The sequence below is a fragment of the Numenius arquata genome, chromosome 18, assembly GCF_964106895.1.
Source record: "Numenius arquata chromosome 18, bNumArq3.hap1.1, whole genome shotgun sequence".
Lineage (NCBI taxonomy): Eukaryota > Metazoa > Chordata > Aves > Charadriiformes > Scolopacidae > Numenius > Numenius arquata.
Window position 1 is genome coordinate 10,144,263 of NC_133593.1, and position 19,755 is coordinate 10,164,017.

At 41.3% G+C, this 19,755-nt stretch overlaps 1 protein-coding gene across 4 annotated transcripts in view; it reads right to left on the bottom strand.

Annotated features, from left to right (window-relative positions):
* The window catches only part of BCAS3 (BCAS3 microtubule associated cell migration factor), a 361,152-nt gene that overhangs the window by 243,923 nt on the left and 97,474 nt on the right, over positions 1-19,755 (bottom strand). For all 4 annotated transcript variants that reach the window (XM_074160469.1, XM_074160472.1, XM_074160470.1 and 1 more), the window contains exons 13-14: positions 13,904-14,037; positions 1,944-2,208 (exon numbers count right to left, since the gene is read on the bottom strand). In XM_074160469.1, coding sequence (XP_074016570.1) covers positions 1,944-2,208; positions 13,904-14,037 — 399 coding nt within the window. The remainder of the gene's footprint in view (positions 1-1,943; positions 2,209-13,903; positions 14,038-19,755) is intronic.

The window sequence follows — 19,755 nt, forward strand, 5'->3', positions numbered from 1 at the left end:
CCAGCGCCCATCTGCAGCCTTCGAGTGGAGCTAATTGTATAAACGGAGCTAATTTTCAAGCAATTATGATTGTACAAAGATCTTGAAAAAAATCTGATTTATTTATTATATTTCAAGACAGACACTTGAAAACTGAAGCCTTAAAACCCTTGAGATGTTTCCATAAAAGCTGCTCCCTTTTTCGCAGTAACTGCTCTGTGCATGTCTCTCTCCTACTGAGAATCTGTCCACCACTGGGGATCTTAGAGCAAATCAAAGTGCTGGTTTTTCTTTAAAAAAAAAAAAAAAAAAAGCATAAAATCTATTCAAAACTTCAAATGTACCTACGAGTTCTGTAAAGGCAACAACTTACTGCAATTTCCCTTGACAGAAACCAGAATTGGCTGGATGAAAGCTACACAAATTGATAGTTCCTTCCTCTGCTCTAGGTGATGTCAGCAGTTAAAAGGGATTGGATGTGCCACAGGAAAGCTTTCCAGCGCTCCCCAGCTTCAGGCCTGACTTGCTGAGCCGCCGGACAACGAGGAGAGAGAAAGTAAAATGGTAGATACAGAAACATCTCCAAGGAGGAGGAAACTACAGATCACGTTTTGGGTGCCTTCCAGTGGCTCCAGGCAGAAGAGCGTGGCTCCAGAGCAGCTCCGCAGAAAACTTTGTTTAGAAAGGCCCAAAGAAAGGAGCAAATACAGAGGCTGCTTCTGAGACAAGTCTGGTTCCCTTAATAATCAACAAGTCATTAAAATGTTCCTTTGATTCAGAAATCCCACAAAGGTTCTCTCTATAGCAGCAAAGACGTTGGCTACCACAGCACATAGTTGGGCTTTCACCGGCACTTCTAATCCTACTCCTAATGCGGGCAGAGGGACTGTCCCGTGCCATGTTTAATACTCTCAGCCTGGAAACAGGCGACTACACGCCCCAAACTGCTATTTAAACTTGCACTTCAATGGAAGCTGGGACTTACTCTTCACAGAAAGGAAGGAAAAGGATGCAGCAAATCCGGAATCCAAATAAAGCAGCTTCTACTACAGACCACGTGAAGGAGAAGGGCAACAAGAACAGCAAAGACCAAACTGAAGAACCTGGGACAATGATGACTTTTGAACCTTTTTCAGAGGCTCCCCTTCACATCCTTTTAGCTTCTCCAAAGCATATCCACCACAGCAGTAGGATCAATCCTTACAGATTTTTCTTCCTTTGTATATTATTTGTCACATTGCTCACACACAAACACAAAAATGTGGATAAAAATCTCTGCCATCAACTTCACACTGCCTAGTTTCCACATTTCTCCTCAAACAGTATTTATCGTGGATATCCAGAGGTGCTTCATGATCCTCACGGCCGAAGAGCAATGAGAATTTTAGGTAACTGCATTTGAATATAAACCAGATTATTGACCTTGTGCTAGATGGAAACAAAACTTGAAACCTAAAGACCCCAAAACTTTCCAGTTTAGAGTGGAAATTATTAACACATCTGTGATAGCACAGTTTACTTAAGCAAGTTGCAAAACTAGAACCATCTTTCTGAAGTATTTATACCTCGGCTCATTCCTCTAATATCTGCATACGTTACATATTTTTGCACAGTACCTGCAGCACCATATTTTATGAAACTCATTTATCAGTGGCACAAACTACGTGGGCAAACAGAATGAACCAAATCAATTCTTGCAATCTCCAGTAAAATCAACATTTCTGTTGTTCAGGCCATTAGCAAATACTGCCGAAACGTGAAGCTGGAAGGCTATGAAGACCTTCAGGCCAGCAGCTCCAAAGGTATTCAGGAACCAAATCTTTTTGAGAGAGGCAGCTACGCAGCAGGTACTGAGGACACGGGTATTAATGACCCATAAGGTTTATTAGAAAAGCCTATTATTAGAAACCCATAAGGTTTCTGATAGTGTAAAGTAGAGGGAAACAAGAAAAAAGGGGATTTACCATGGAGTGGTGAGCCAGATGGGCTGCTCGAGAGGCCTGGAACAGGGCTGCAGCGTCCTCCTTGTTTCGATGTCAGCTCTTGCTCGATCTCTTCCAGCCCTGCGCTCTTTTGGAATCGGCTCATGCGATTTACCACCCGGGGCGACATGTGTGTCCGCACGCAGGGCTGGCCGCCATAAGGATTGATAGGGAAAACATGGGAAGTGCCCCGAAGAGTGCTGATCACCACCCAGCGACAGTCGTGGCTGAAGGAGATGTCCTGTACCTGGAAAACAGAGGAGGGACATGGGAGCGGGGTCACCGATGTGCACACAGCAAACAAGGGAAATGGACTATCATAGAATCATAGAATGGTTAGAGTTGGAAGGGACCTTAAAGACCCTCAAGTTCCAACCCCCCTGCCCTGGGCAGGGACACCTCCCACCAGACCAGGTTGCTCAAAGCCCCGTCCAGCCTGGCCTTAAACACTTCCAGGGATGGGGCAGCCACAGCTTCTCTGGGCAACCTGGGCCAGTGCTTCACCATCCTCACAGGAAAGAATTTCCTCCTAATATCTAATCTAAATCTCCCCTCTTCCAATTTAAAACTGTTACCCCTTGTCCTGTCACTACACTTCCTGACAAAGGGTCCCTCTCCGGCTCTCCTGTAGGCTCCCTTCAGATACTGGAAGGCTGCTATCGTGTTTGAAACAAGCACAAATCTTAACTGGCAATATGATATAAAACCCCTAAGTTTAGGCAGTAACTTGAATTTTTGTGTGTATACCAATGAACTTAGCATTCAGTATATATTCTAAGTTGCAGCATAATACCCAGTTCCAAAAGTTTGTGTACTTTTCAAAATATTCTGAGATTTTTCTTTTCAACAGGCCTGAACTTACAAAACCAAACCATGCTGCAAAGTGCTGCAGGAAGCCACAAGGGCTTGGTGTAATTTTCAAATAGAATTTAGTTCTAAAAAGAGCTGGGAAATCATTTCAATTACATGTTTTGTTATCTGTTTGTTTACTTTAATTTTTAGAGATTACCCAAAAAGGGGAAAAGGGAGGGATGTGAACAAGAGAGAGATCTCACGACTGGGCCTGATTTTGACAAATACCAGCACTCAAAATTTTAAGTCAACAGAAATACCCTGTCCTATATAACTTCACAAACCAAAAATCAATGACCAGTATTTTCAAAAGCTGTCTGTAATGGTCTCTAGTCCTGCTACTGTCAGTTTATCCCTCAGTGGAACTACCATTCATCCAGCTATTCCTGCACTTATTGCTCTTTTTTGGTTTTAAAATTTTGTCAAGAAGAAACTGAACAACTTTGCTCATTTCCCTATATAAACCCACTCCATTTTACACAAACCAGTCTCTATTAACCAGCTATTAAAGTCCCAGGGAAGACCCCAGTTAGATTTCTTCTTATGCATACAGGTACTTACCCACCACTTGAGAAATGCAAATCTTATTTTAGCTTAAAATGGTCAGTCTTGTAACAAATATAAAAATAAACTTAAATATTTTCTACTACAGTTACTCCTTGCACAGATCTCAGATACAAAGTCCAGAAGGATTTAATTCTCTTTTAAGCGGGCTTTACACAACGCTTTGATGGAAAGCAAATTCTTGTTCCTGAAGGAATGCTTTAAAAGAGAGATTAAAGTTTGTTTCCAGCCCCGTACTGGCAGACAACTCAAGAAAACAAGTAGTCTAGCTTAAAATGATTTATCACAGAAAAAAAAAATCCTAAAACAATTCTTCCAAAAGTGTTTTTAAAGGTAAAAGCTGACTAAAAAGGGCCACGTACGCAAGTGGGATTTAACACAGCAAACAAGCATATAGACAAAGGATTAGTTTTCATTATATTATTAATGGCATAAACTAAATAAAATTCTTTCAGATTTCACCGAAGCCAGTTTTACAATATACTAGGTACTCAAATTGGAGTAAACACTGATAAAATCTTGACAAATATTCCAGAAATGCACTCCAGCTATTCCAGACAAAAGCAGCAAGTATTCATCAAAGTGCAAGTTTCCAACTGAGCCCTGAAGCCTTCAAGATAAAAAAAGGATTTAAGTCTTGTGACTTGTGACAAGATATTTGGCTGACAGACTGTCACGACACAAAGTGCTTCATCCACATTACATAGATAAACTAAAAAACAGCGCTACACACCTGCTCTTTTCAATTAGGGTGACATACCCAAACTAATGATACAGCTAAACAACCGCCCCAAAATCTGGCAGGTTTCGCACTTTCAGTGATTCTGCTCTTACTGACATAAAGCCACAGCACTTAGAACTCCTGCCTTGCCTACAAAGTGTTTCACCTTAATAGATTGCTCAAAAAGGATTAGAGACCCCACAGGGATTAACCAGAGCCAAAAAAAGAAACCCCAAAGCCATGGAGTCAGAGAAAAACTATGGCACCAGGAGTATTAAGTACTGGCTGTTTAAAGAAGCAATTTGTACTGATCTGTATTCAAATTGCCATTCGCAGTTACAACAGAAAGATGACTAATATAATAAAAATTAAAAAAGAAAAAAAGGCTATTGGAATATAATCTCAATCCTATCAAAGGCCCTGTTTTTTAATTTCTAATAACATGAAGTATCGCCGTGTTAGTCTTCAGATGAGACCCCTCTGATCACATCACTGTTTTCCAAATATTTGGTATTCACTTCAGATCCAGCTTTCGCTTCCCCTCCTGATCTCCAACACCACCTCCGTCCCAGCCTCAAGAAAACAGCTTTTCTCTTCCTTCCTCTTTGCTGTTCCGTTCCCTCGCTCCATGGCTCCATCACCAGCTATTTCTGTCCTGCTCTACAGTTTCATGCTCCTTGCAGAATCGTGCTCTCCCCTGAAACCACAGCCATCAGGAGGGAATTCACAAACCTCCCTGGAAGGGACACCTTGGAGCTGCATTTACAGGACACTTCAATCCCTTCCCTCCTGCACTTAACTGACCACAGCCAAACTCTCTAAATCACTGCTTTCACTCACATCTACCATGTACCCTCTCTTATCTTACGTTATTTGGAACCGCATTTTTAGATGACATTTCTAAGAGATGATAGAGGGGGGAAAAAATCGTATCTCACTGTACTGCATTACAGAATTTAAATATTTCTATATTAATACTCAGTTTTCAGTAGCCATCCTTAGGATTATGTTGTTTTAAAAACAGATACATCATCCCTGGCCCATGACAACACCACCAGCCAAGAAACTGGGAAACAATCATTACAGGATGTTTTTTTCTCGATATAAACATTACACAGAAAAAAACAGTATTCCTGATCTTCAGGAAGAAAGTCTGGAACAACGTAATCCAAAATGTTCTCTTGAAATTAATGATGAGAAACACTCGCTGCAGTTGGAGAGTGGGTACCGTGGTCATGACTACTTTAAATATGGCTGCAACCACAGAGGCAGAGAACAAACAGGTTTTTAAGACACAGTAATTACAAGAAAAAAAAGTGTTGACAGATGAGTGTGAAATTAATTAAGATTTATAGGAACACAGCTATGAAACCCTACTCAGCAGCGACAAAAAGCATTTTGGAAGCTACCGTCACCCATGCAGTAATTCCACCCATCTCTTCCCAGTCTCAAAAATGGCCTTGTTGGTCTCTCCCAGACAGGCGATGAGCAGCAGCACAACAGACAGTCCAAGGAGGGAATTCAAAGAATATTTCCAATTTCATACAAGGGCATGAATTAAATATGTTTATAACAAAAAAGCACAAATCCATCTCTCCAATGCAAAGAAGTCCGGGACTTTCCAGCAGACCTGGAAGAGAGGAGTGGACCAACCTGGAAGGAGAATGCTCAGCACAGCAGCCTAAGAAGTGACTTTAAAAAAATCAACTCTGTGTGTCCATGGAAAAAAATATATAAATTATCACATCAGGCTTGCTGTTCTCCACCACACGGTTACTGTACATTACACAGAGTTCTTGACTGCTTATAGTATAAACAAACTGCACAGTGGCCCATTAGTGGTTTTCAAGTTTATGCTAAGCGTTGCAATTTATTGCTGTCCTTTAGGTTAATGTACTATTATTTCATGTATTTATAATATATTTCTGGATTTGTTGTTAATTATGATGTAATGTTTAGATACCAAAGATCAATCAAGACCCCATAGTGTTTACAGATATATGTTAATAAAGTACAAAGTACACTAGATCTCTCACGATGCAAAGTTTATTCTATAGCTCAAGGTCAACATCAGAATTAATACTCATGTCTGTATTTCAAAATTTTATCTATCCTCTTCTATCTGGGCCAGTAAAGGGAAGTGTAGACCTGAGATTTTATTTAATTTGGGAACTCAAAAGCTTCAAGCTGCATTTCTCACATATCCAAAAGCCTCGGTGAAATCCCTCGATACTTCGAGATCCTCATGAGCCTTCTCTGGCCCAAGGGAACGCGCTCAGACAACCACAGAATGTTATAGGGATAAGGGCACACATCCCCCATTTGCCCATGGCCAAAACCATGTGTGAATGGAGAATACTGTGACTCCTGGTGTACAGGACGGCTGCACAAATTTTGTCTGTATTTTATAGCTTTATATATTTTATAGAGTATTCAGCTTGCTCACAAACCCTAACCTGCACTTGTCTAACCCAAGAGCGGGTCTGGATAATCCTGCACCTCTCATATTACTGTCAACTACTGACTCTTCTCCATATTCATAATTGTAATTTTGTTGAAATAAAAATTCAATACCCTCACAAAATTATCAATACTATTTTCAGAATCATGGATAATATGACAATTTTCCTATCAGAGACAATTAATCAATGTTTCAAATATTCTGTTAGGCTTTAGCATGACTTGGAAAGAAATTATCCAGTACTTCAAGGGAAAGGAAAAAACAGTCTGAGAAAGTTTTCCTTAACAGCTCCTAGGAAAGAAATCTTTCAATTTTTTATATTTTTTCATATATAATGTTTTCGATATTATTCAGTGAGTCCATCCTGTAGCTTCCTTCAGCTTTGGCACTTCTCTTACCTTCACCACTTGTTTCTCCCAACCCTTCCCATCAAAGCACTCACATTGAACCCCCGTAACTTCTTTTCGGTCTTACACCGTCTTCTCCTGTTTTCCTTCAACTACACTTCTCCTATGCTCCTTTAAACTTCCACTATCCTATTGCCCCGCGTTTCAAACACTATGATGGAAAATCCTCCAGAAAACGGAATGAAAATTTAGTTGCCACATTCAGAGTCTGACGGGAGCGAGACAGTAGCGTCATTTCATTGATGGACTCCTACAAGGACATGTCACGTGTCAATGGCCCCACTGAGGATCCGCTTTCAAGACTGTAGAGATCAAAAAATTATTTCTGATATTCTGAAAATCTGGAGGAAACTGTCTGAACTGAGGGCTTCAAAGCTGACGTGCATTCGCTTATTTTATAGAAGGGAAATGTAGGTAAGTTTTTGCTATCATTCTTTCCTTATTCCCACAGCTTCTCCAAACTGAAACACTGTGTTAATTAGAACATATTCACAAATTAAAGTTAAAAATTCAAGCCATAACTGAAAGAAAACAAAACAGAAGTAAGGGCAGCACACAGAAACCTTATTGTAAAAGCAGTTGATTAAAAAGGGACAGTGAGAGGAAAGGTTGATGACACAGGCCATGGCAGGGGACAGGCAGCGACCTTGTTTACCACCACTCCTGGGGATGAGGGCCAGTCCCTCCCCAGCCTCTGCATTTCAGGGCTCCTACAAGTTAATACTGTACTAACTTGCTGCACAACCCTTAAATGTGTACGAGCGCTGATTTCCTTAGAAAGGAGAAGGCTCTTTACCGGGCTTATGCCAGTACCTCGCCAGGCAAACCCACTCCTGAGGTGTGTGCGTAACGCAATAGTCAGAAAACACAGCTCCCAACACCAAACGTGTCTTTTCATAGTGATTTCGAGAAACAACTATTAAAATGCGGTTTGATCTTCCTGGGGCTCTTTTTTTTTTTTTTCTTTTCCTAGTGCCCCCTTTTCAGTTGTGGTGAGTTAACACCAGGAACACCGTGTATATTCTACTGCGTTTCACTGCATTAAATTAAACTTCAATAGTGAAGTGAACCAACAATAAAGCCTGAGCAGCATTTACTGCAACAGGAACTCAACCCAGTTTCAGGCACACCATGCAATGTCACAGAGAAAACATACCATTACTTGAAGGACATGACTTAAGTATTTAATTATGCTGCGCAGGGAGATGGCACAAATAAAAAACCAGTATCATTAAACAACGAGAAAGAGCAGCAGTACTGAGGAGACAAGGGTCAAAATAAATCAGAAAACTGGTCTGTATTTGAATTTTTTTTTTGGTTGAGAAAATTAAGGAAATGATGTAGCAACAAACACAAATGAAAAAATAATAAAATCATGGACTACACAAGATGCTTTATCAGACCCACACAGACCCAACTCTGTCTCCCTGAGTCGTCAAAACTGACTGCAGTTCATAAAACCAATGGCAGAATCTGGGCACAGGGAGAGGTTTGAGCAGGGTCCTTCAGCCAGAGGAGCTGCTCCCTATTAATAACCGAAACGGCAAATGCCACTCTGCTCAGAGTTCCTCCGTCTCCGCAAGGCAGTTAAGCTACTTCTAATTGCAGCAGTTTCTTATTGTCTGCTTTCATCAACGACTGATCAACTTCCCTAAATCAATCTTCATTATTTCAAGACTGTTTCTTTTTCCTAGAAATAAGAAAGTCTCTTTTCCAGAGACTATTCCAGTAATTGCAACCGTGTAAGTATGTCAAAGGATAGGAAGAGATTTCTATTAAAACCATGAAGGTTTACACCAAGCGTTTCTAAATTGTTCCAGTGTTTCACTGCCTGGACACCGTACGTGACACAACCTTCAACAGCCTCGATGAAATTGCGTCCCAAAAACATTCACGCATTCCCTAGAAAAGCGTAAAATTGGAGGTGTTCTGTGGCAGCCCACGCTGGAATGTTTTTATCATTCCCTGTGTTTACCTGCGCTGGCTGAAGGCAGCTCTAACAGCGGTTTGAGAGTCCGAATAACAAAAGTCTGACAGCGTAAAAGATGACAGAGGACCCTGGCCACCAGCCCACTGATGCTATCATTGCGTTTATTTGTTCTAGGTTGAGATAATACTGTTTTCAGGGATATTTTTTTTTTTTTTCTGTTTACAATTTCAGATCAAAGAGAAAAGACCATCAGGTGACAGTCTAACTTTCATCTGCAAGTAAATGAGCTTCCTCAGTTCAGAACATGCTATGCTTTTATTAAAAACCTTCCAAAATGCTCTTGGATAAAAATATGAGCGCAGTAAGTGTTGACTTACAATGCAAGAGCTGTAGGACGAGAGAACGTATCCTTAACCAAACCGGGCACCACAAACACGTGCACATTTTTTTTCCCTTTACGGCTGGATTGTGCAAGCAGGGATTCTCCGAGAGCTTCAGTGCTCTCTCTGCTCTGGTTAAACAAAGCCAGCGCTTGCAATGAACCTTCCTGGTGTAACACAGTGCATCAAGCATACCGGGGTTTGGTCTTTTAAGTAAAAAAAAATAAAAATAAAAAAATTCTAAAGCATAAGTAGCACTTAAAGACTAAAAGATATTAATGCAATGTAACCAAAAAGAGTGACTTCTGTCTGCGTTTGCAGAAAAGTAACTTTGGGACTCGCATCACTCAAACCAATAAAGCATCCGAGCACTTCACATTCTTCCGTGGCCGTTGTCCTCACAGTTCCCTTACCAGAGCTCCACTTCCCACCTGAACCCACCTCCAACTGAGGCACACAGAAAAGGCAGTGGCTTTGCGAGGAGCTGAGTGATCTTCGCAGTCCCGACTCAATGTTTTATTCAGCAGATAAGGCTGCTTCCTATATTTGCTGCTCAAAGTCAGCAAATACAACATAGATTTGCAAAAACAATACTTTTAAAACTCAGCAACACTCCATTTCATTGTCCATAGGAGACAAAACCCCTATGGATGTCTTTCCAGCCAGTCTCTATATATTTCAGAAATGGTCAGGAAAAAGTAAAAAAGGTCTTTCAGACTGAAATTTCTCAACCAGAATTTGTCTGGAATTTCAAAAAATTAATACAGGATGGAGCGTACATTCTTTAGTTTTATTAAGCTGAAGTCACTGCATAGCTCGTACATCTGACTCAGGAGAAAGACATGGGGGTGACTTAGAGACACTGCTGGATTGCAGTAAATCGATCAGAAAACACCATTATTAAATCACAACACTTGCTTCTTTTTTTTTTAATATACATTAAGCATGCAACTTAATCCACTTAAGATGCTTCTGTATACGAGTGACAGAGGGGACTTCCTGCCACCTTCTCTTAGGAGACAGATGCGAAATGCCGAGCTATCGGTCTGCCCTCCAGCTGCTAAAGACATGGAAAAACTGAGAGGAGGAATTCCACAGCCCTGCAAAAGGGGATACTCCAGGGGTGATATTCTAAACTGGGTGAAATTACAATTCAAATGTTGTTTAACATCAGATATACCTGACAATATTTGGAACACTAATATATTTGGTTCCCAAATTTCTGCTCTCAGAGCAAAATTGGTTACGCCGTGTATTACACAAAGCGTATGTTGCAGATTCAACAATTCTTGGAAAAATCTGTCTTACCATGTACCCTTACCATGACCTGGACAGGCTTGAGAGTTGGGCCTATGCTAACCTCATGAAGTTCAACCAAGTCAAATGCAGGGTCCTGCACCTGGGACATGGCAATCCCAGGCACAAATACAGGGTGGGTGGAGAATGGCTGGAGAGCAGCCCTGAGGAGAAGGACTTGGGAGTGCTCATGGATGAGAAGCTCGACATGAGCCGGCAGTGCATGCTGGCAGCCCAGAAAGCCAACCGCATCCTGGGCTGCATCAAAAGGAACGTGGCCAGCGGGGCGAGGGAGGTGATTCTACCCCTCTACTCTGCTCTGGTGAGACCCCACCTGGAGCACTGTGTCCAGCTTTGGAGTCCTCAACACAGGAATGACATGGAGCTGTTGGAACGGGTCCAGCAGAAGGCCACAAAAATGATCAGAGGGCTAGAGCACCTCTGCTATGAAGACAGGATGAGAAACTTGGGGTTGTTCAGCCTGGAGAAGAGAAGGCTCTGGGGAGACCTTATAGCCCCTTCCAGTACCTGAAGGGGGCTACCTGATGGGGAGGAACCCTCTATCAGGGAGTGTAGTGATAGGATGAGGGGCAATGGTTTAAAACTGAAAGAGGGGAGATTTAGATTAGACACTAGAAAGAAATTCTTTGCTGTGAGGGTGGTGAAGCACTGGAACAGGTTGCCCAGAGAAGCTGTGGATGCCCTATCCCTGGAGGTGTTCGAGATCAGGTTGGACGGGGCTTTGAGCAGCCTGGTCTGGTGGGAGATGCCCCTGCCCAGGGCAGGGGGGTTGGAACGAGATGATCTTTAAGGTCCCTTCCAACTCCAACCATTCTATGATTCTACTCCGTAATCAGTCAATTAGTGCATAAACAGTGACGCCGTACAGGGGACTTCTGTGCGTCCAGCAGCTCGGACACAGCCACGGACAAGTACATGAGAGTTTTAGAAACATGCACTAAATGGTCTTAGAGGATCAGTATCTAAGTATTTGCAAGAAACACGCTAATGGATCACAAAGCAAGAGAAGAAAAATCATGCATCTGACTGTGAAAGAAGGGTATTTTGGGAAACGTGTGGCAAAGCTCTATCGGCCAGAATCTCAAGTACGAAAGCAGATGATTTCAGTATGGACATTAAAATGCCACATATAACAAGGGCATAATGATGATGTTTAAACAATTTATAATGGGCATTAGCTAAACAAATTTTGACACTGATAATCACTCATGTTCATCAACACAAATTAGAACTTTTTATAGCTCCAGTACAGAAGGTGACCTTTAAGACCATTGGCCTTGATTCACCATTAGCTTTAAACCGGGGGTAAAAAAAAAAGGAAAAAGTCTGGTTGCAAATGTATAAATACTATTCTAACCAAGAAAGGAGGTACAGAGGCTTCCAGTGTGTGCCTCAGAATACCTGCATTGAGAATTTTAAATTGAACAGTCTCCAAAATTCTTGTCTAACGCTACTGATACCTAAAATCTAGGGAACAAAAGAATACCAACACATACTACCCTTCTCACTAACAAGTACTGTTACTCCAAAAGGAAAAGTAAATCCATCCATCATATTATGTAAATATTTTCAATGATAGATGTGTATTGAGAATCACAGGTACCAATGAGATATTGTTGTTGGATAGTTTAATTATCAAGGGAGTTGTGAAATCCAGCAATACGCCTCAGACTGGTTAGAATTTTCTCTATTTTATACCATTCCAAAGGCTATACTGTTCACATCCTAAATGAAAACTGTGTGGCAAAGTAGGAAAAAACTTTACTATGTTGATTCTGAGAGTTTTAATGCAATGCTTTCACAGAGATGCTAATACTATATCCCAAAAACCGCGTATCAATAAAGGTTTATTCTCTAAAACATGTTATGTTAGGTTCCCAATGTATGCCTGAAAAACAAATTTATCAGCTGTAAAAAACAGAAGAACGTCTTTGTTCTTAGTGACTGGAGTCCTATGCTTTGGTTTTCAATATTGATTATAGGATATTTCCCATTTTTTGTATGAAAGTAGAAGAAAAATAACTCTAAAGCATTGAGCACATTATAGTATGTGCTCAAGTAGATGACAGTATAGGTGTACACACAGATCTAAAAGCCCCTATTATTTATAAAAGGACTTATAGGTACTATATATATTATCCTATATGGACAGCTTTTCCTAATTTCCTCTCACTTTCCAGATTGGTTATTCCTTCCTATAGCAAACTGTTGCCTACAACAGTAATTAGACTTTGCCAGAACAGTAGCAGCGAAGCTGTAGAGTATTTAAACTACCAGGAATTTCAGTTCACACAGACTGAAACATTATCAACCACTAGTCCATTAAATAAAGCTTTCAGATTGTACTTGTTACAGAAGTAAGGCAAAAAAAAAAAATTAAGGGAAATAGCACAACACATAGAAAAAAAAGGTTTGGAGGAACTATAATCCCGATACCAACAATAATCCAAGCTTCCAGTGTCAGGGGGGTAGTCACGGTGCCTGAGGCTTCTCTCTGTCACACTGGGTTACATCTGCCAGCCTGTCACAAGTCTGTGCTTTCAGTGTGTAATTGCATCAGCAAGTGCAATACTCATTCCTTACCCTGTGGTGACATTTTTATTTATGTATTTAAAACAGGTTCTTCAACAGTTACTCAATGCTACCAAGGTGAGGCTCTCCTGATGCCTGAAAGCGTTGCAGGGAAGGATTCCAGCATTATACACCGCTGCCTCTATCACAGCCATGCCAGCGGAACTCAGCTCTCTCACTTTTTTCCACTTTAGCAGAGTAAAGCAGTTTACTGGGCATTTTAAAAAATATAATTTCAGACTTTTTCACCTAATTTAGTCTTCCATCTTTATGAGTGGGATTTTTAAACCGGGAAGGTAAATCTGTATTGCTACGGTCTCCAACAGCTTCCCCCCACTTTGTGTAGATAAAAGTTAATCGCAGTCTTTTGATTAACCCTTCCTTTCAACTCCTTAATTGTCTGCCTTGGGCTTTTACCACCAAAGTCAAGCAAACCCTGACAGTTGCTTCACGGGCACTAGACAAATGTTTAACATGTTACATGAGAAAAGGTTAAGTACAAACACAGCTAATAATCTGGGCTCTTTGGAGGTAGTGTCATATCTGAATAAATCTGACAGCACCTCATTGGAAAGGGCAAGAATTTATTATTGTCCAGGTTAAACGCTGTGCTCTTATCCTTTCTGTGGCTATAACATAAGAAAGGCTCTTTGTGTGCTGAAACAAACATTAAAGTGCCAACATACACAAAATGTATAAGGTGTCCGGGGATTATTCTTCAGCAAATAGTTCAACTTACTTTGGCTTCAGTCTCTCCCCTGTGAAGTGTATACAAATGATGGACGGCACTTTGTGATGATGACCAAGGATGTGTCAGTATTTGAAAAACATGGAAATCATGGCCTAATGTGTCAGTAGTGACCAGCAACATCCCTGGGTAAACAAAAAGAAAAAGAAAAAAGAAACACAAAAGCACAAGAGATTAATCACTGCAAAAGAAGAGGCTTATGAACGTCTACCTAAAAAAGCTAGCGTTGCTTACATTTAGTTTTCTGGAAACAAAAGAAACAGTTGCAGAAAATGACTGAATTCAAAGGAACTCACTTCATTAAAATGACTCAGAACTTCAACTGAAATCATATTAACAGCATGACTACTTAACTATTACAATACAAATCTATAAAAGCCAACTAAGAATCTGGGAATAGTCTAGCTACAGTTGAGAACTCGTGTGACCAATACGAAGCATTGAAGTGATGAATGTTAGAGTGAAACCCCAAAATGCTCTTCAGTGGGAAGAGTCGGTATAAAGAAGATTGATGTTTCCACAATAATAATTTTTAGAAGAAGAAACATTATCAAAACCCAGCCAAAATAACCCATACCAAAAATAATCCTGAAGAAGCAACTTTCTTATAAATGTATATGAAAGAAACTGTCTGATTTATTGCTTGAAAGGCAGCAAATCAGAGTTGAGAGCTTTCAAGTGAAATATTAAATTAGGTACTAACTTCATTGAAAACAGGTCACTGATGGATGTACTGAAATGATTAAATTAGAAGATCAGCAGAATCCCAGTAACTTATATATGCTATTTACTTTTTTCTCCCACTACATGTCAGTCCATAACCCAGTTTATAAACATTAACAAACATATTTGAAGTCAATTTGCCATAAAAGTTTGTTTGTATACCAAAAAAGAACAACTTTTGTACATATAAGAAAAGTACAGCATCACGGCAGAATTTAGGACTACAGTAAACAAACTTCAGATTTACTATTCTGTACACAAACGTCCATATTACCATGCTTATTAATGAAATTTAAAGTTATCACCCAACGTAATCCTCCGACATTTAATCAATGTCAAGTACATAGCGATTTTAGCAGTTTAATAGCTATGTTGAAGTGTCTTCTAAATAATTTTCATCCATCTGTTCAAGAAAACCAGGAATGGCCACGTAGCTCTGTTGTGTTGACAAACACAAAGCACAATTGAAATCTTTTATCCTTCGGGACGAGAAGGCCTCCACATTTTACACCACACCTATTCAAAGGATAAACGATTATCTTACTGCAGTCCTAAAAGAGTGTTCGCTTTCTCCGTTTATTTACACATGGCTCCGCGATTCATCTTTCCCTCTCCTGCTCACGGCTGCTAAACAGATACATACAGCACAAGCTTGAAAGGCCTCGCACCCTACCATGAAAGTCCTAGCATATGCCATTTGTACATTTTAGAATTGAACTGGGAAAATAAAATCCTGTTGCGTTCTGAGCAGCGGAGAAACACTCTCTCAGGAAAGATTAAGTTTAATTAACTTCTCTACTGAACCACCATTACAACATCACTCTATGGTTATCCTGCGTTTTCCCTCCTTGGCAATCCTGGAATCCCCCTTCCCTTGAGCTCTCATAGAAAATATTCAGCAGCCAAAGCCTTGACCTTCTGGGCCCAGCGTCACTCCCCAGTGCCACCTTCTCCTCCTCCTCCGAGGCTGAAGCAGGTTTGTGTGCAGGTCTCGGCTGACGGGAGGAACGGCACCGTCCTGACGCCTCCCACAGGGATAATGCAGCATCCACGGGTCCTCCTGACCATAACTCTTAGGAAATAAGGATCTTACGAAGATTGATAAACAAATACTTTCAAGACTATGAGGCCCAGCAGCAGTAAGGTACAAAATCAGAGACAAATCCAAAGCGCATTTAGAGACAAAATTGCCTACAAGTTTCCTTCTCGGCTTGACCACTGATGCTGGTCGGGCTCGGGCAGAGCGCGAGGCCACCCACGCTGCACACATCCACTTCCTCAAAATCACAGAAAGGCAAAATCTTAACTCTGACCTCAGCAAGATTCCCTCCAGCAGACATAGTTTTACTGTTACAGGCTGTTACTCCGATTGGGAGTGTTAGAAATGAAAAGAGAGTTTGTTATGGAGCTAAGAAATCCATGAGTGCATTTGGGTATTATGTTTGGGCGGTAAGGCATGTGAGCTGAGGTTGGTCTGGATGTTAATGTTGGCTTAACTGGCAATTTCCTTGATTCGTAGTGACTGTGTTGATAGGAAATACAGCTAAAGTTGCTCAAGTGCAAGCCAGCCAAGTCTTTAGTGTGGGATTATGCACACAATTTGCATTAATTCTGCTCTGAAACATCACAAAATACACTTCCCTTCTAGTGAAGTGTGCGGTCCTCGGTAATATATAGCATTTCCAGTGGAGAAAGCTGGAAGCAAATAGGGGTTTGTGTGCTGGAATTAGGCTCCTGCTATTACTGCAGCGAGGATATTCCAAATGATCTAATTCAAGTCAGTAAGGATTTATTTTCTATATTCCCATGTTTGCCTCCCCTCACGCATTAGATAGCTTTATATAGAAGCTGAGTGTGCTTTTGGTCCTTTCGAGCTTTCTCTTACTCCAGATGGAAAGGACCTTCGGAGAAAGAGAAGCTGGAAGAGATGAACACATAAGGCTTCTCTCAACAGAGAACAGACGGCCTCAGCAAACCGAGATATGTTTTTTTTTCTTCCTCCAAAGTGCTAGAAGTCTTTTATAAATGCATAGGCAGAGCTGAGTGCACCCAGAGATCTGAGCGCAGCATTCTTCATGTGCATCCCATCACATGGCACAGTGCAATGAAGATCATAAAAAAAAAAAAACCAAAACCCCAACCAAAAAAAAAAAACCCCTACTTTAAATGAGCCAAAAATCTGTCTGGAAACTGGAGACAGAAAGCTGCGTAATAATCGTGAGCCAGTGAAAACACAGGAATTACCATAGTGCCTTGTCCATCAAGGCCAGCCGTTGTTTAGCTAACCGGTATCTCCTTTCCAACATTGGCTTGAAATGCAGGTGTCTGCGGACGGTGCAATAAACCCCAGAGTATGCAGACGTGAGATAATTTCACCCTTCTCCTCCCTAAGGCTTTTTTCCCAAATCTGCAATCTCTGTTACCCCAAGGAGAGCACGGCGAGAGAGGTCAGGCTGGGACCGGGCACTACGACGTGTGTCTCACCAAGCCGTGCAGCAGAGGGGGTGACCTGCTCCTTCTGTTGAGGACACGCGCCGTCTCTGAACAAACCAAATCCCTTATCTGCCCTCTGATCAGTTCCATACCGTGTACATACTTCTTGGTTCCATATTAGTGCGCGTCGCCTCCGGGGTTTTTGGGTTTCGTGGTTTTTTTGGTTTGGGTTAGTGTTTTTTCGTCTGTTTTTGCTCACTTGAAGGAGTACAGAGGTGAAAGACAATACAGTTGTGGGTGGAAAGGAATTGGCTTAAAAATAGAAAGATGGGTGGTATCTGATTTGGCAATTTCACATGCCTAATCTAAACTCCTGCTGTCTGTCACTGTTTGGAATAAATGCATTTTCTTAGATGAAAGCCAAGGGAAAACAGGCCCTTCGCTTGTATTAGCGACTATTTTTCAGTAAGTTAAAGGAGGACCTTTCATACTCCCATTTGCATTTGAAACACAAACATATCCTCGCACAACTTGTATCAACACAGGGCTCCCAAGCACAATACCGCAGATGTGAAAGAACAGGTATTTATAAAACGGCGTTTTGAAATATCTTACTTACTACTGTTATTCAAACAATAAATCACGGCTGGTTTAGAACATTTGACGTGGGGTTTTGGTGCGGTATTTTCCAGCTCTCATTACTTCGCACTGAAGAATCACAGTTTTCAATTATTACGGCTCAGCCCTTCCCTTTCTCTCTCCATCCCCCTGCGATACCCCGGCAGAAAAACCGAGTCCCAGCAGAGAGACCTGAACTCGAATCCTGGTCCTTCCCTCTCACTTTCACTTTCAAGCGCAGGAAACTTCAACTCCGCTTTCTAAAAGACCTTGTGACGGTTTTCCCAAAAAGTTGTTTAGACGGAAATACGGGTTAAAGCTGTCACAAGTTCAGTCCAAAAAATGTTTTCTCTTATGATGTACTTTATGTATGAATAATCATAGATGAAAAGTGAATAATTCTCAAGGATTTCCTGCTTATTTTTCAAACTGGCATTAATCCCTGTTTAACAGATAACATCTGAAATCAATTGGAAGTCTTGCATACGCAGAACCCGGTGGAAATTTATGTGTAAAGCAGATATTACTCCCTATGTATCTCCCTGCAAAAATTCTGATTTTGCTTATCCATAACGTGAGGGGCGCAGTTAGTTTAAATTAATGACTCTTTTACTGTGTGGTTTTTCAAATCCACAGAGATGATTAAAATCCAGTGTAAAAGGAACAGGTATCCTAGATGGGGAAAAAAAAATAAAATAAAAATTGCCAAAGCTTTGTTTTACCTGACAGATACATTTGGTCTAATTTACGGCTTCCTACTTTTCCTGCATTCTGTTTGGGAAACAATAAGCTTCTTTGAGGATAGAAACGTTAAAAAATACAGCAAATTTATGCATAAAAGGAAAAACCAGTACAGATGTAGACTGTGGGTTAAGAGCTATTTATGCAGTATCAGAAGACTAAACCAGACTCTGGCCTGGCCATAAACTAAGCCCACGCCCTAAATGAGGTGCCAAGCCACAAAAAGCATTTGCGTCAACTGGGAATACAAGGAAAAGAAGGACTTCTAATTATAGGGCCTGGAAGCGGAAGCCCAGAGTGATTAGGAGTTTAGGCGCTGCTGTATGTTTATCTGGGAGCTTCCTCTCGCTCACTCGCAGCCCGGCTTTGATAGATGAGGGTTGGCCGAAAGGGTGGGATGGAAGTTGCTGATGGTACACAGAGTTCTCCGCAATCCGAAGGAGACGGAGACGGAATACTAAGGCTTCTGTGGCCTTGTAGGAACATAACTCTTTTCAACCAGGCGTCAGCTGGTTAGCCCAAACGGCAAAATTAGAGGGCAGCAAATCTCGGTTGGGTACTTGCTATAAAATCTAGGAAACCTGAGTAGCCTAAGCATCTCCACCACATCCTATTTATAACACCTATCTAATTGCACAGTTGTTTGTTATATGCATACAAATGAGGTACGCACCATTTCACCTTGGCTTTGAGTTTCACGAATAACTCTGCTTTAAATAATGCCATCTTTCAGAGTAACAGAAGGGTTTTTCCGCCTTCCAAAACAATGTCATTCTGTAATTACACACTGAAGAACTCAACACGTTCAAGCTGTGTTGGATTTGTTTTAAAAACACCGAGGGCACAAACATTAGAGAAAGAGGCCTACATCTGCATGAAGGAGCATATATTTACAGATATACTTCATTTAAGAATGCAACTTTTACATTTCCATGCATGTGGAGCCATAGAGAGACCTGTACAGCCATGGCACAAATACAGAATCACACAGAATCACATGGGATTGGAAGGGACCTCTGGAGATCATCTAGTCCAACCCCCCTGCCAAAGCAGGTCCACCCAGAGCAGGTCCCACAGGAACGTGTCCAGGTGGGTTTTGAATGTCTCCAGAGACGGAGACTCCACCACCTCTCTGGGCAGCCTCTTCCAGGGCTCTGCCACCCTCACAGGAAATAAGTTCCTCCTCATGTTGAGAGGGAACTTCTTATGTTCAAGTTTGTGCCCGTTCCCTCTTGTCCTGTCCCCGGGCACCACTGAGAAAGACTGGCCCCATCCTCCTGACACCCACCCTTTGAGTATTTATAGGTGTTGATCAGATCCCCCCTCAG